The sequence below is a fragment of the Leiobunum rupestre genome, chromosome 7 (genome assembly GCF_980474605.1).
Source record: "Leiobunum rupestre chromosome 7, qqLeiRupe1.1.hap1, whole genome shotgun sequence".
In the NCBI taxonomy this organism is placed as follows: Eukaryota; Metazoa; Arthropoda; class Arachnida; order Opiliones; family Sclerosomatidae; genus Leiobunum; species Leiobunum rupestre.
In genome coordinates this window covers 55,236,126-55,250,573 of record NC_143390.1, presented here as the reverse complement: position 1 = coordinate 55,250,573, position 14,448 = coordinate 55,236,126, and the positions used below count along the sequence as shown (strand labels likewise).

The window sequence follows — 14,448 nt, the reverse complement described above, 5'->3', positions numbered from 1 at the left end:
AATTCAATGCCAATCCAGGTCAGACACACTGGATGAGATTGTGTCAGCTAACACGCTATGTCTTATCGACCAAAGAATATGGACTAATCTATCGCAGTGAGATGGAAGCTCAGTTTGTCATCTACAGTGACAGTGACTGGTGGGCCAACAAAGATACACGACGATCGCATAGTGGATATATTGTTTTCCTTGGTTCCTCGCCGGTATCATGGCGTTCCGTACAACAAAAGTCTGTGGCCTTGTCAACGGCTGAAGCAGAATATATTGCGCTAACTGAAGCCATCAAAGAACTGCTATGGTTACAACCAATAATTACTGAATTAAAATCTTTTTGTGTTTGTGTAGAAAAGCCCCTGATCTTGTGCGATAACCAAGCTGCCATAGCATTATCTAAAAACAATGTTGAGAATCAACGTACCAAACATATTGACTTGAAGTATCATTTTGTTTGGGAGAATTTGGATAAAAATACTTTTGATTTAAGTTACGTGAAATCGAATGATAACATCGCAGATGTACTAACGAAGATTGTGAACAAAACTAACTTTATGAAATATATAACAATGTTAAGATTAAAAGTTTAACAAAGATAAAGTTAATGAATTAATAATTTAATTTAATGTCAGAAAAATATATGTATACGCCAAAGTGGGGGAGTGTAAATAGTCATGTAAATAGTCATGTAAAAAACATTTTGAGCTTTGCCCTATTCCTGCCAATTTCTCCATGACGTCAGCGTAATGGTCACATGGCAACCCGGTGATCTTAAGAGAAGCAGTATACTAGTCAGTCTCTCCCTGCCTCTCCAGCTAACCACTTCAGTTGTAAATAATGTTAAATAGAATAGCTTGCTAATAAATTGTTTTATTGTTAACTATGAAGTATTCATTCATTCTTTAAGTGTTCAAACTTACCCCTCCTTCAGAAAATATAAATATAACAAAGTAGGCGTAGGAGTGTCAAGCCTAGGGTTAATGTCATAATTTTGTACTTTACCATATAACTAGGACTAATGACATTAACCTTATGGACTGAATAATTATTATGTGGTGAAGTGCTGTGTATACTAATGTTGCCGTAGTTCGGTATAATAATCGTTATGTATTATGCCTTGTAGTCTGAAAGTTAGTTGCTTGTTTGACGTGGGTCTGTAAGGCTGTTCTCTCCTCAGCTCAGTAATAACGTATTAATTTAATACATTGTAAATAAGATGTTCTAACAATTAATTATATTTATATTATTTATTTGATCGCATTTATTTCCAGTTAATTAGTTAACAGTTAACATTTGCTAAAGAGACATCCGTTGCAAAGTAGGTCGACCACGAGTTGCCCACAATGTTCAGATGGTTTTGTGCTTGTTGCAGTCTACTTCCAGGGGCTAGTAGGCGACACTTCTAAGCTCCCTGGCCCTCTATCAACTCATCGTGGTAAAATGGGCATACTTCTCAACTCACCCCCTACATCTCCTTAAAATTTTTGCATAACCTTTTGAAACACCCTGTATAATTCACTTTAGCTGCATATTTCATGATTTAGTCACGATGAAATTTCCACCAACGAGAAAACGTGGGAAAGAGAGCCACAAAATCTAACAAAACCCATTTTTTTGGAAATCTTTCAATCTGTTGAGTGTATATTTGAGGTGGCCATCTACCTACATTAGTCATAAAATAAAAAACTATCAACTAATTGACAAATTGTTTAAAATGAAATTTTTTAAAATCCCATTCATTAATATTGTAATTATATAGTTAGGATAAATTAATGCAACTATTCAATTAACTCCATATTGACCTCTATTTGTTGTTTGTCAGGAAAGGGAAAAAGATAGTATGCAATATTTAGGCACCAACGACATTTGAACATTACCAATTTAGACAGTGAATAATTTAAGTGCCATACCAATAAATAAAAGACTTCAGGTTTAAATGACCTATGATTTTAACGGATAGCGAGTTATCTGCACTAGGATTTTTTATTTTAACTAGTTGTTGGTACTAGACCCTTTTGTAAATCAGTGTAAACTACCAAAAAGGATGCCTCAATAAAACCCTTAACTTCTTATTAAATGTTAAAGTACATCCATTATAAGAACGGTTTAGTAAATACAGAGGATAAAACATAATGAGTTGATTTAAAACTATAATTTAACATAATTAATAAATATTAATGATAAACTAATTACAACCGTACTCAAGGGAGAGGGAGTGCAAAAACTAACTGCATCAAACGTGAGCTAGCCAACAACGGGAAACTTTTGCGTATGCCACACGATAACAAACCCGCGCCAAATATGACGTCATCAAATTGACGGCTTTTAAAATTAATTTTGCGCGTGAAAATACCTTGACATATTATGGTAAAAAGAGCACGAAAAGAAGGCTGTACGTACCTGTAGTGTCGCGCTAAAACATTTCAAAATCCGTCAATTGGATGGCGGCCAATTTAAATAAACCGACAACGTCATTGTACAGCTATATGACAAAGTTAATATTTAATTTTACCTCATTTCTTCAGTTAGGGCTTTTTGTGCCTCAATAAAACCTAGTTAGACATTTACCCTAAACGCTAATTTAACACAACCTAACAGTTGCTGTTTCAGTGTAATTGCACTCAATAAACTCACCATTGAGTAAACGTTGAGTTTGGTTTCTTAACGTCTAATTTTTTGCATTTCCAGAATCAATGCCATGTTTATTATAAAATCACTGACTGAATAAGCAGGTTTTTTTCATTGATTAAGAGCGAAAATTAATTTACTTGTTGTTAAACATAATGGACTGATTTATAATTTGATTGTTTTTATGTAACAAGTAAACAATTAGGAAAAACCAAAGAATATTAGCAATTTTTTATTTAAATTATTTATATGCACGGGAATTTTATTGAAGCCTTTGAGCACATGAGCCTCTGGTTCGTGACTTAATTGTCACAAAATTGGCAATGGCCAAAAACAAGTTCAGGGATCTATTTTTCAGAAAATATTTTTTTTCTCCTTTTAGTTTTAATAAACAAAGCCAGTATACACTACGATATATGAGGTACATTACAGACCGATGATACTATAAGCAGTAAACCTTCTATAATCAAAAGTTTTACGTAAGTAAAAAAGAAACTTACCATGCCATTGGAAGTAAAGCTTCCTCTTGAGAAATATCTTGAATGTATTGTACTAATGGACGGTACGGATGATACAGAACCAAACAGCAGTCCTAATATTATAATTAAAAACAGAAAAGACTTTCTACATTTCAAAAACCTAAGTTCAATAATCAGGCTACCCTCTTTCTACTGACAAATGTCTCACCTATAAATGGCACCACATGTTATAAAATATTTTGGAGAACCAAGAACCCTAATTACTAAATAGCCATTAAGTGCTTGTAAACCTAATTTAACACTCACTGATTTAAAGTTGTTACAGGAAGCAAAATGAATTGACGTACTAGTTTTTACAGTGATTTTAATAGTATATACTCAGTTTAAAAAAAAAGTTTTCCCAAAGGTTTTTAAATTCTTTGCTAAAAAATCTTCAAAATATCATAATACTAAATTTCAAAATCCAAAGCATTTTTTTTTAAAAAGACAACCCCATATGATCAAAGCATTTTCTGAAATCCACTAGACCATAATACACAATTCAAGGACCCTTACTAAAAAATAAGTTGTCTAGGAACCCTTACCAAAAAATAAGTGGTCTAGGTAATACTTTAAGTTGGTATTTAGTTTGTGAAAAAGATTATACCATGTTTTTGATCCTAAAAATTAAAGTTTTAAATTTGCTTCCCACTCTTGTTAATTCCACATTCGTTTTATTTTTAAGAATAGGCAGTAGTAATTAACATTTTTTCACCAATCGAAAAATCAAGTGCAGAACTTACCATCATTTCTAGAAGATAAAACTCGCATTCTAACACATGAGTCATTCTATAAGGAAACTCTTGAGGATAGGCATATGCAAATTTTTTCACTGCAAGGAACATTAAGAATATTTAAATTATAATTTAATACTACTCAACTCAAGCTAGTGTAATGTAAAATATATTATATAATACCAATAATGTATTTACTATTTCTAAGGGATAATTATTATGTTGAGGTGATCTGTAGGCATTACAGTCTAGGTCACCAGCGTGGGCTTTAATAGTTGTAATGTATTTAACTCTCCCTTAACTATGACGTTGCCTCATGGGTTTTCCATTGTCCAAAACTTTCCCTGTTGGGAAGGAGGTTTCACCTAAATTCGCAATACCCTTTGTAGGGGTTAAAACCACCAACCCGAGCGAGAGAAAGGCAAGACTTGAAACAATCGCCGAACAGATACGACGACATGATTTAAGAGCTTCAAGTAGTTTTTGGGCGCGTCATAACGGCGGGGCCTTAGTGCCCGTAGTGTGGGCCGAGTTTTTCGGCCAGTGGACGTTGGGACGCCATGGACCTTTGTTGTGTGTAAATATATTCTTTTCATTGTACATAATAATTTGTTTGTGTTTATTTTTAAATGTGGCCTGACCAGCCTTTATATTTTTATTATAATTAGGGTCATTCCATACGATTTCGACCACTCATGTCACCATGGGTCAATCGATTTTTTTTAAATTTTAAACACAGATAGATCTGTCTAAAAAACTGTGATAACTGAAACCCCACATTTATTGGTATATCGTACCTCGATTTCAGTACCCCTTTGCTTTAAGTTTAATAACTTTTCATAAATATATTTTATTTTAACAAAATTACACAATCTTACACATTTTGGCAAGGCCAATTCAATGGTGGAGTTTATATAGTCCTAACTCGAATTGATACCAGGTTATTGGATGTCAAAATGTACATTTTTATTTTTGGGGGGTCTCATTCGAGGGGTTAAAGGGTCATGTGGGTGATTGAAAACTCGAAATATAAATACACCATTTGATAGCTCTATAAAAGAGCTTTAAAATAAGCTCTTAAAAAAAGGGGGTATTTTCCTTGTTTTTATTTGATAAATCAATAACCATTTTCGTGAAATTAAACACTTGAAATTTTTATTTTTGATATCATACAAAAAATGGTTTAAATCTTTTAGAAATTATTACTACGTATTTAACGATGTGTGATAAATAATGCTCGAATATTTTCTAAATCATAATCTTTACGAATAAAGGATCTAGCCCTGGAAGAAGTCGCTGTAGGCGTTGATATTAGTCGCAAAATCAAGTTAAGAGGTACATGGCATTTGTCGTCCCGCTTAGGCTGTTGATCGCATGCAACATGCCATTATCGACTCCTACCACCGCAACTGTCCGGTGAAGTCTGCCAACCAACCAAGGTTAGTTCCTTGGTGGAACCATGAGATTGGCAAACTTCGCAAAGAAACCAGAAGGCTTTTTAACAAAGCTAAAAGGTCGGGTGATTGGGTTGCCTACAAGCACACCCTCACTGCGTACAATAAGGCCATCCGCAAGGCCAAGAGGGACTCGTGGAGGAATTTCTGTGAAAATATCTCTGATATTCCCAGCATGGCAAAGTTAATGAAAATTATGGCCAACGATAAGACTAAACATCTTGACACTATTAAGTTGAAAGATGGTAGCCATTCTTCATCGGGTAAGGAGACTCTAACCCATATGTTAGATGTACACTTTCCTGACTCCAGAATTACGAACAGTACTGATTCTGACCCCCTTCCCTTTAGGATTGCATGTACCAAAAGGGAGGATTGGGCGGTGGCAAACAAAATTGTCACGCACTCCAGACTTATCTGGGCAATAAAGTCTTTTAAGCCCTATAAGTCTCCGGGGCCGGATGGGATAATTCCCATTCTGCTGCAAGAGAGCATTGATATTATCTGCCCGATGTTGAGTAGAATCTATAGGGCTTGCATTGCCCTTGGATATATTCCTAGCACCTGGAAACTTTCTAGGGTGATTTTTATACCAAAGCCGGGGAAATCTAATTATCTCGAGGCTAAGGCCTTCAGGCCAATCAGTTTGACTTCTTTTTATCTAAAATTTCTGGAGAAATTGGTAGACAACTATATCAGGTGGGAGGTTATTCCTCATTCTCCTCTCTCAACGGCTAAGTATGCCTACCAAAAAGGTAAATCTACTGAGACTGCCCTTCATGGCATAACTAATTGCATTGAAAGGGCTATCAACTATAAGGAAATAGCGTTAGCAGTTTTCCTTGATATAGAGGGCGCCTTCGATAAGGTCTCCAGCGCAGTCATCATGAAGGCTGCAAAGCGCTTTGGCATTAAAGACACGGTGTCTCTGGATCAAAGCTATGCTGACGAATCGTGTGGTGATATCCTCTCTGCTTGGTGAATCCCTTATGATCGCCACCAGCCGTGGTTGCCCGCAGGATGGTGTTTTATCACCTCTGCTGTGGTGCCTGGTTGTGGATGAGCTTTTGGTGAGGCTAAACACGGATGGGTGTCGCTGCTTTGGCTATGCCGACGATATCGCTATCATCTTTACGGGTAAGTTCCCCAATACTATTAGCGATTTAGTGAGAAGGGCTCTTGCATCAGTAGAAAACTGGTGCAGGGAAGTTGATCTTACGGTTAATCCTAATAAAACGGTTCTTGTTCCTTTTACTCGTAAAAGGCTGCAAAACTCTTTTAATAATATCTCCTTATGTGGGACTATTTTGGGCGAAAGCACGGAGGTGAAGTACCTCGGTGTTATTCTTGACAACAAACTAATATGGAAGCCCCACCTTGACTCTATAATTAAGAAGGCTAAGATGTTACTTTGGAGAACCAGGAGTGCAGTCAGCAGGTCATGGGGTCTTAGCCCTAAAGTGGTCTTCTGGCTGTACACCATGATCATCAGACCATTGCTCTCTTATGCTGCAGTGGTCTGGTGGCCTAGAGTCCAAATTAAGACTGTGCAGAGTGATCTGCGCACCCTTCAAAGGCTGGCTTGTGTCAGCATCACAGGAGCTATGAGAACAGCCCCAAGTGCTTCTCTAGAAATTCTCCTGAACATTCTTCCTCTTCATCCTTTTATAGAAGAAGCTGCTGCCATGGGAGCCTATAGGCTCAACCGGGATGGTTGGTGGAAGGTGAATATTTGGGTTAATAGCCACACCAAGATCTATCGGGACATTTCATGTCAGTTACCTGTCTAGCTAATGGGTTCTGATATGATGGCTATGAAGCTGCATTTTAGTAAGTCTTTCAATACTTTTTATCCAAGGCGTACGGAGTGAGCCAACCATAGTACCCTCGGGGCCAGAGGAGAAATAGTCTGGTTTACCGATTGGTCTAAGACCCGCTCTGGATCTGGTTTGGGTATGTATTGTCTTACTAGCAATCTCGGCTTCTTTAAAAGCCTTGGTGTTTATGCTAGCGTTTTTCAGGCGGAAATTGCCGCTATCTGCTTCTGTGTTGACTTTTGTCTCAAAAAGAAGCTTCATGGCAAGGTTATCCAAATTTATTCGGATAGTCAGGCAGCCCTCAAGGCTCTCAACCAGTTTCAGGTTTCTTCAAAAATGGTGTTCAGCTGTTTGAATCTCCTCTCGGAGCTAGGTACCAACAATAAAGTTCAACTCTATTGGGTTCCTGGCCATCGGGGGTACTATGGTAATGAGAAGGCTGATGTCCTGGCCAAGAAGGGGGCAGAGGCTGGGTTCTTTGGTCCCGAACCTGCCGTTCCTATCCCCTCTGGCATAGTTCGCGGCCTTATCTCTTACTCCATGATGGACCGTCAACTCAAGCTTTGGCAATTTATCACATCAAAAGACGGGGATAGAAATTAACTTTTATTTGACTCGATTTTCTCATCATTTTCATAAGGAAAACGCCCTCCGATTCCGAGCGCTATTTCAATAACTTCGGTTCATTTACTATTGATTTCGTCTTTTATTAATCATTTTAAACTGGTGCCTCAAAAACCATTATATAAAATCATCTCTTCCATAAGCAGATATAAAAAGGTGAGTTTTACGAAGTGAGAAACATGAGCCGTTGAGTATTATTTTAACACAAATTTAGTTTTGTGATTGTATACGTAGTTAAAAGTAATATTGTTTTAGGGTTACTAATTGAAAATATTTCAAAGAACCACTCCTGACTATACATAAATTATTATTTTTTCTTTAAATTGTGAAAAATGAACTGGTCACAGCCGAGGCTGCCCCCTAAGAAGGTAAAATTGAACTTATCACAGATTATAGATGATATAAAATGAATCTTTTGCAATGTTGATACTTATGGGAGCTTGGTATTACAAAAGGTAAAAATAAAATACGGAAGCATTTATTGTACCATGTGTTTCTTAATGTATTTTCCAAGCTAACCAAAATGGTGGATTAGAAAACATCAATACTGAAGGGTATAAGGTTTTTTTCTAGTTATTTATAGATTAGGTGTAGTTTTCACTTACAACAAACATTACAGGTGATACTAAAAAGTTCAATGCCTCTATTTAACACGCAATTATTTTCAATTAAATATTTTATTAATTTACTACTCAAAATTAAGGGTTGAAAAATATATACATAAGTTAACAGTCTGTCATAGCCTAAGCAGGACGACAAATGCCATGTACCTCTTAACTTGATTTTGCGACTAATATCAACGCCTACAGCGACTTCTTCCAGGGCTAGATCCTTTATTCGTAAAGATTATGATTTAGAAAATATTCGAGCATTATTTATCACACATCGTTAAATACGTAGTAATAATTTCTAAAAGATTTAAACCATTTTTTGTATGATATCAAAAATAAAAATTTCAAGTGTTTAATTTCACGAAAATGGTTATTGTTTATCAAATAAAAACAAGGAAAATACCCCCTTTTTTTAAGAGCTCATTTTAAAGCTCTTTTATAGAGCTATCAAATAGTGTATTTATATTTCGTGTTTTCAATCACCCACATGACCCTTTAACCCCTCAAATGAGACCCCCCAAAAATAAAAATGTACATTTTGACATTCAATAACCTGGTATCAATTCTAGTTAGGACTATATAAACTCCACCATTGAATTGGCCTTGCCAAAATGTGTAGGATTGTGTTATTTTGTTAAAATAAAATATATTTATAAAAAGTTATTAAACTTAAAGCAAAGGGGTACTGAAATCGAGGTACGATATACCAATAAATGTGGGGTTTCGGTTAAACTGTGTTTATTCTAAAACTTCTCAATATTTTCAGCTAAAACCTTGGATATCACAGTTTTTTAGACAGATCTATCCGTGTTTAAAATTTTAAAAAAATCCTTTGACCCATGGTGACATGAGTGGTCGAAATCGTATGGAATGACCCATTAATTAAATACTTCTATAACCTTTTATTTTATTTCTTCAATGTAACAATTTAAATTTAATCATTATTATATAACCTTAACCCCTAGCCAACGAAACCAATAATTTAACTTCCCTAATAACATTTAATTATAATTCCAAACATATATAAAAATTGTTACATTGTGTCATTAGACAAGATTTAGGAAACCAATGAGTTATTGAGTTGATTTAATTTTTTTGGACAAGTAGCTTAATGATAGAGCATCATGGTGAATGGAACCATTACTTAAAAACATTTTCAACATAGTAATTCTTCCTAAGTAAATATAAATGTGTTCTTGGTATATAATATAATATAATATAAAGACTATAGTGACATACTTGGTTTTGAATAAATTTTAGTTTGAAGGATTAGTTATTTGAGCCCAAATATTTTCAAGCCGTTTATTTAAACCAAATGTACCTGTCTTCATAGATTACTTTCCAAGAACATATGACTGGCAACATTTTACTAATATGGTGTTAGTACACACGCAGCATAAAGCACTATTCAAACCACCCTTCTTAATTTTCCCCATTTAGATTGATTTAATTTGGCATACATTAGTTCCTATCACAATTAAATGCTTATTAATAGTTAATGATACTCTCATACCTACTGACTGGCAGGTAGTAATCAATCTGCTGTTAGAAATAACTCCAAATTCCTAGAACAAAATACGTAAAATATATTTATAAGCCATAATTTAACAAATGACCACTTCGTTTTAAACCAAATTTCGATAAAAAAATTTAAGTAGACAAAACCACTAAGCCCACCCTAAATATAAATATCGTTTTAACTCCCCTAATGACTAACCGCGACACATCAAAATTTCCAAGACATTTAACTTAGAAACCGCCAAGTTACCGGCCTGTTAAATCAGACTTAAAACCTCATTTTACCATAAGTCATAAATTGCCACACCACTATACAGGGCCGTCTTGACATACAGACAAAACAGGTGGTTGCCTGGAGCGCCAAATTCAAAGGGGTGAAAAACAATTCCATATTTTTAAATTTCGTATTTTATAATTTTATAAACTATTTTATTTCAAATCCTTTTATAATTTTATCACTCATTATAAAAAATCAAAGCTCTTTAGATACCGAAAAAATAGTGCGCCTCGCTCTTAATCTTCTATGGACATAAAAGCGGCGTTATTCTCTTTCCAAGATCATTGCGAAATGAAGACAGCGCTCATTGTAAACACTAGTACCATGCTCTACACTTCCCACGATCATTGTGGAACGAAATGGGCGTCCCTCTCTTAGTGTGCTCATTGAAAACTTTGGACAGTGCTTTTCAGTTTTCATGTCCACTTTAGAAATGGAAATGGCGACTCTTTTGCACTGATTGAAAATTATATTACAGCGATCTTGTTAGAAATATAATTCCTTATGTACTGTGTGGGGTATTAATGGCAATTAGTAAATAATCTAGACACCTTTAAATGAAATATAATTTAATGAAGACCAAAAGTTAGAATGTCAAAATACACATATCTCTCTCAAAAGAACATGACACAACAAGTAAAGTTTTAGTTTTGGTTTGCAGACGAAATTCGTCTGCTATATTGTCTGTTATGTTTAGCAGACAACATTAGTCTGCTAAAGTGTCTGCATTGACTTTGCAGACGACATTTACAATATCCTATGCAAAGTACAGCAAAGGCCTTACAAACTGTGTTCATTCTCTATTGCGTCGTCTGCTAAAAGAAAATGAAACAACTTTTGGTTTCAGTTATGATTACGTTCATGTGAACCTCCAGTGATGTGTCTTTTGTTAAAACTTTAACTTAGCGTTAGTGTATTTTTATACTCAAAATATTTACATAAGTCTGTAAATACATTTGAAATATTAGACTATGAATAAATAAACTGTTTTGTGCATTAAGTCATTGTAATTGATCCAAGATAATCTACAGATATTCTGTTTAACGTTCATTGGGAAAACAAAACACCACTATATTGTTTTCACGTTTCTTGATGAAACGAAAACAGTGCCCCTATTATTTTGCACTCATTGAAAATCTCGTACCGCGTTTTTCTGTTTTCGCTTTCATTAAAAAGCAAATGTGGCATTTCACTTTTCGCTTCTTTATCAGCACTTAAGTTTAATTTTGCACATTATTTGTACATCAGCGTATCATCTATGGTTCAAATACCCATCAAAAACCTAACATTGATTTTTGACTCTAAAAGGGGACTCAAAACTTTTAACATGCTCAGTGCATAGTGTGTGCTCAGGGCACTTGTTATGCTCTGAGAAAGTTCTTCACTATGATAATCATGATGCAAAATAAAATAGAAACGAAAAGTGACCATAATTAGGGGCCCGAAAAACCATTTTACCTGGGGTGCCAAAATGGCTCACGATGGCTCTGCCACTATAGAAATTTTTAGTAACACTAAAAATCGAAGGGCAGATGAACTATTGCGACGATGTGTAAAATCTTTACATTCCCATAATTTTAGGTCCCTAAATACACTCTTCATATTACTCATAGTGCGACATTAGGGCTTGATGAAACATTAAATTTAAAAAAATAACACACCACAAAAATAATTAAAAACACACTGATCAGTGGGTAGAGGAAATTGCCAAAATCATGTGTCTTTCATTACTTAAATAAATACTCAAAACATTTCTTGTACAATTCTAATAGACCTTTGTTTCTAATACAACAGGGCATGTGCTTGTTATTTTCAGTCATCTAATTGTGAGATATTGTTATGAAACATATACATGCTAGAAAAGAACACCTCGAATTTAATGACCTTTCATCTAAAGTCAAATATGTAAATTTTTGATTTTCATATTCTTTACTATCTTTTTTTTTTAAATTGAACTTGATTTTGGCTTTCCCTAAATAACAATCAATTTAATTTCCACTTTCTTGTTCCTATTAAATTAACAACAGCAATATTTCATACAGCAAGACAGTTAAGTAACAATTTATATTGTGTTGACATACCTCAACTTTGGATGCGAGAAATACACAAGTTGGTGCCATTAAAAGAGGATCTATACATTTCAAAGAATTTCTATAACGGAAAAAGTTAAAACTATTTACTGAATGAAAAATTTACGAACATCTTTATAGGTCATATCTCAAACACGATTCTTTAGATTTAGAAAACCAAAATATTCGGCTATTTTCAAACCACCACCTCGATTTGCAGGAAATTCTTTTAATTGTGTACTTTTACGTACGCAACTTCGATCTGCAGCGCAAAATTGCTGCAACACACGGTGTTTCAGAAAAATGTGTCTCAGTTTAATAATTATTGCCAAGAAGTAGCTAGTTTTTTCTTGTTTTTTAATGCGAAACCCTTCTTTCCGGGAATTAATACTTAAGGAGATATAGTTAATGGGGTTTATATATGCACCCATGATGATATAAAGAATGGGGAAGGGGGGCGCCAATGTATAGTCTTTGGGTAATTTTTAATTAACTTTTAAAATAATGCTTTGCAGGGAAAAGTTTTTGCACCATTGGAATCTCCTTAAAAAGTACTTTAAGGGATTCGAGAAAAGGGAACAAAGGCAGTAGAGGGGCTATTGTTCCTATTTACCAAATATTCCCTGGATACAGTTTATTTTCTAAATGGAGTAGAATGTGCATGGTTATCTTAACATTTAATTATTTCAAACTTGGACTTATTTAAATTTAACCAACGAAGTAAGATTAGTCCAAGGCACCCACCAAATAAAAATTTTCACCTCTGTCTACCCTCATTGGACACTACCGATAATAGAGTGCTTGAAGAGGACTGGAAACAAAAAGCTAATAGAAGAAATGTATGAAAAAATTTTCCTCAGAAAAAAAAGTAAAAGAAGTATGGGAAATATGTAGTGTAACGTATTTTGTAAACTAGTTTAGATTCGAAACAATTAGGCGAAAATGCCACTATTTAAATTTGTAAACTGTTAGCTACGATAGATGGCGATACCTATTCCATAAACAAACCAACAGATTACCACTACTTTTCCTTTTTGAATTCCCCTTCCCCTTTTTTCGAATTCACGACTTAGCACGAGTGACGCTGGTTGGGATTCATTCGGTTCTTGATCGCCAATGATAGCGCGGTTGTACGCGCCATGTATGTATTTTTATATTAAACTTCTTGTAAAATATCAAAACATATTCATCCCTGGCAATGAAAATACATGATAACAAAAACAATAGAATAGACTAATCATGGAATTAAAACTTTTTTTTTATTTTTTCCGACTTACAACACTAGTTAGGAATTTAGGGAAAGGGGGCAGGATAGGCAGTTCATCTGGCTAAAGCATCAAGGTGCAATATGAACTTATGCAGCCACGCAATGTTTTTTTCTCATTCCCAAGCAACACTTTTGATGCTCTATAGTCTATACGACTACCACTGTTGAGTAATTCAGGACACTTCCAACCTGGCAACTAGCCGGAATTAAGCACTTGGCTGCTCAATAAAATGTAACCATTTTTGAGACTTAAAACACTATATGGACATTTGTCGGGCAAACTATTTTAACCGAGGGGCTATCCACTGTACTCAACCCTGATAAAGGTTGAAACTCTGAAGACTACGCGTAATCCCATTATTACAGTCAATGGTATGGGCTAATACACTGATTAAGTGGAGAACCTAGCCCCTGGATTTTAACTTCTCAATAAATGATGGACAATGGAATGGGAAGCAAATTATGAAACACAGCTCTCCTTACACGAAATATGTACTGTAACCAATCTGTCACAATGACCAAGAGCAATTACAGAATTAAAAACTTATTCAGTGAAATTAGCTTTGACTGTTATTTCTATCAGCTGATAAATTAATGCAAAAGTTTGGAGAAAAATAGTTATGGGTGCAGTTGGAAAGGTTTAGAATAAAAACTAAATTCAAGGCTTACCTCACATAAAAACGCTTGAAATATACAGTTGCAGTAGCAATTACTTGTTGTTTCACCTTCAATTGTTCACCCAAGGTTTGAATAACTGTTAAAGAAACTTTGGTGTTTTTATTTATTTATTTGGTATTTGAAACCAAAATTATAGATTTTACATGGTCTATCAATTTGTAGATTTAAGATAAATAAAAAAGAACATATTTGGGATACTGACAAGGAGACTACTCGAGGTGTAACTTATCGATTTTGTATAAATTCAGGGATTAAGTAG

At 34.8% G+C, this 14,448-nt stretch overlaps 1 protein-coding gene across 7 annotated transcripts in view; it reads right to left on the bottom strand.

The window, feature by feature from the left end:
* The window catches only part of CycC (cyclin C), a 48,411-nt gene that overhangs the window by 16,707 nt on the left and 17,256 nt on the right, over positions 1 to 14,448 (bottom strand). For all 7 annotated transcript variants that reach the window (XM_090181650.1, XM_090181647.1, XM_090181651.1 and 4 more), the window contains exons 4-8: positions 14,181 to 14,265; positions 12,257 to 12,326; positions 9,894 to 9,945; positions 3,884 to 3,972; positions 3,123 to 3,214 (exon numbers count right to left, since the gene is read on the bottom strand). In XM_090181650.1, coding sequence (XP_090037776.1) covers positions 3,123 to 3,214; positions 3,884 to 3,972; positions 9,894 to 9,945; positions 12,257 to 12,326; positions 14,181 to 14,265 — 388 coding nt within the window. The remainder of the gene's footprint in view (positions 1 to 3,122; positions 3,215 to 3,883; positions 3,973 to 9,893; positions 9,946 to 12,256; positions 12,327 to 14,180; positions 14,266 to 14,448) is intronic.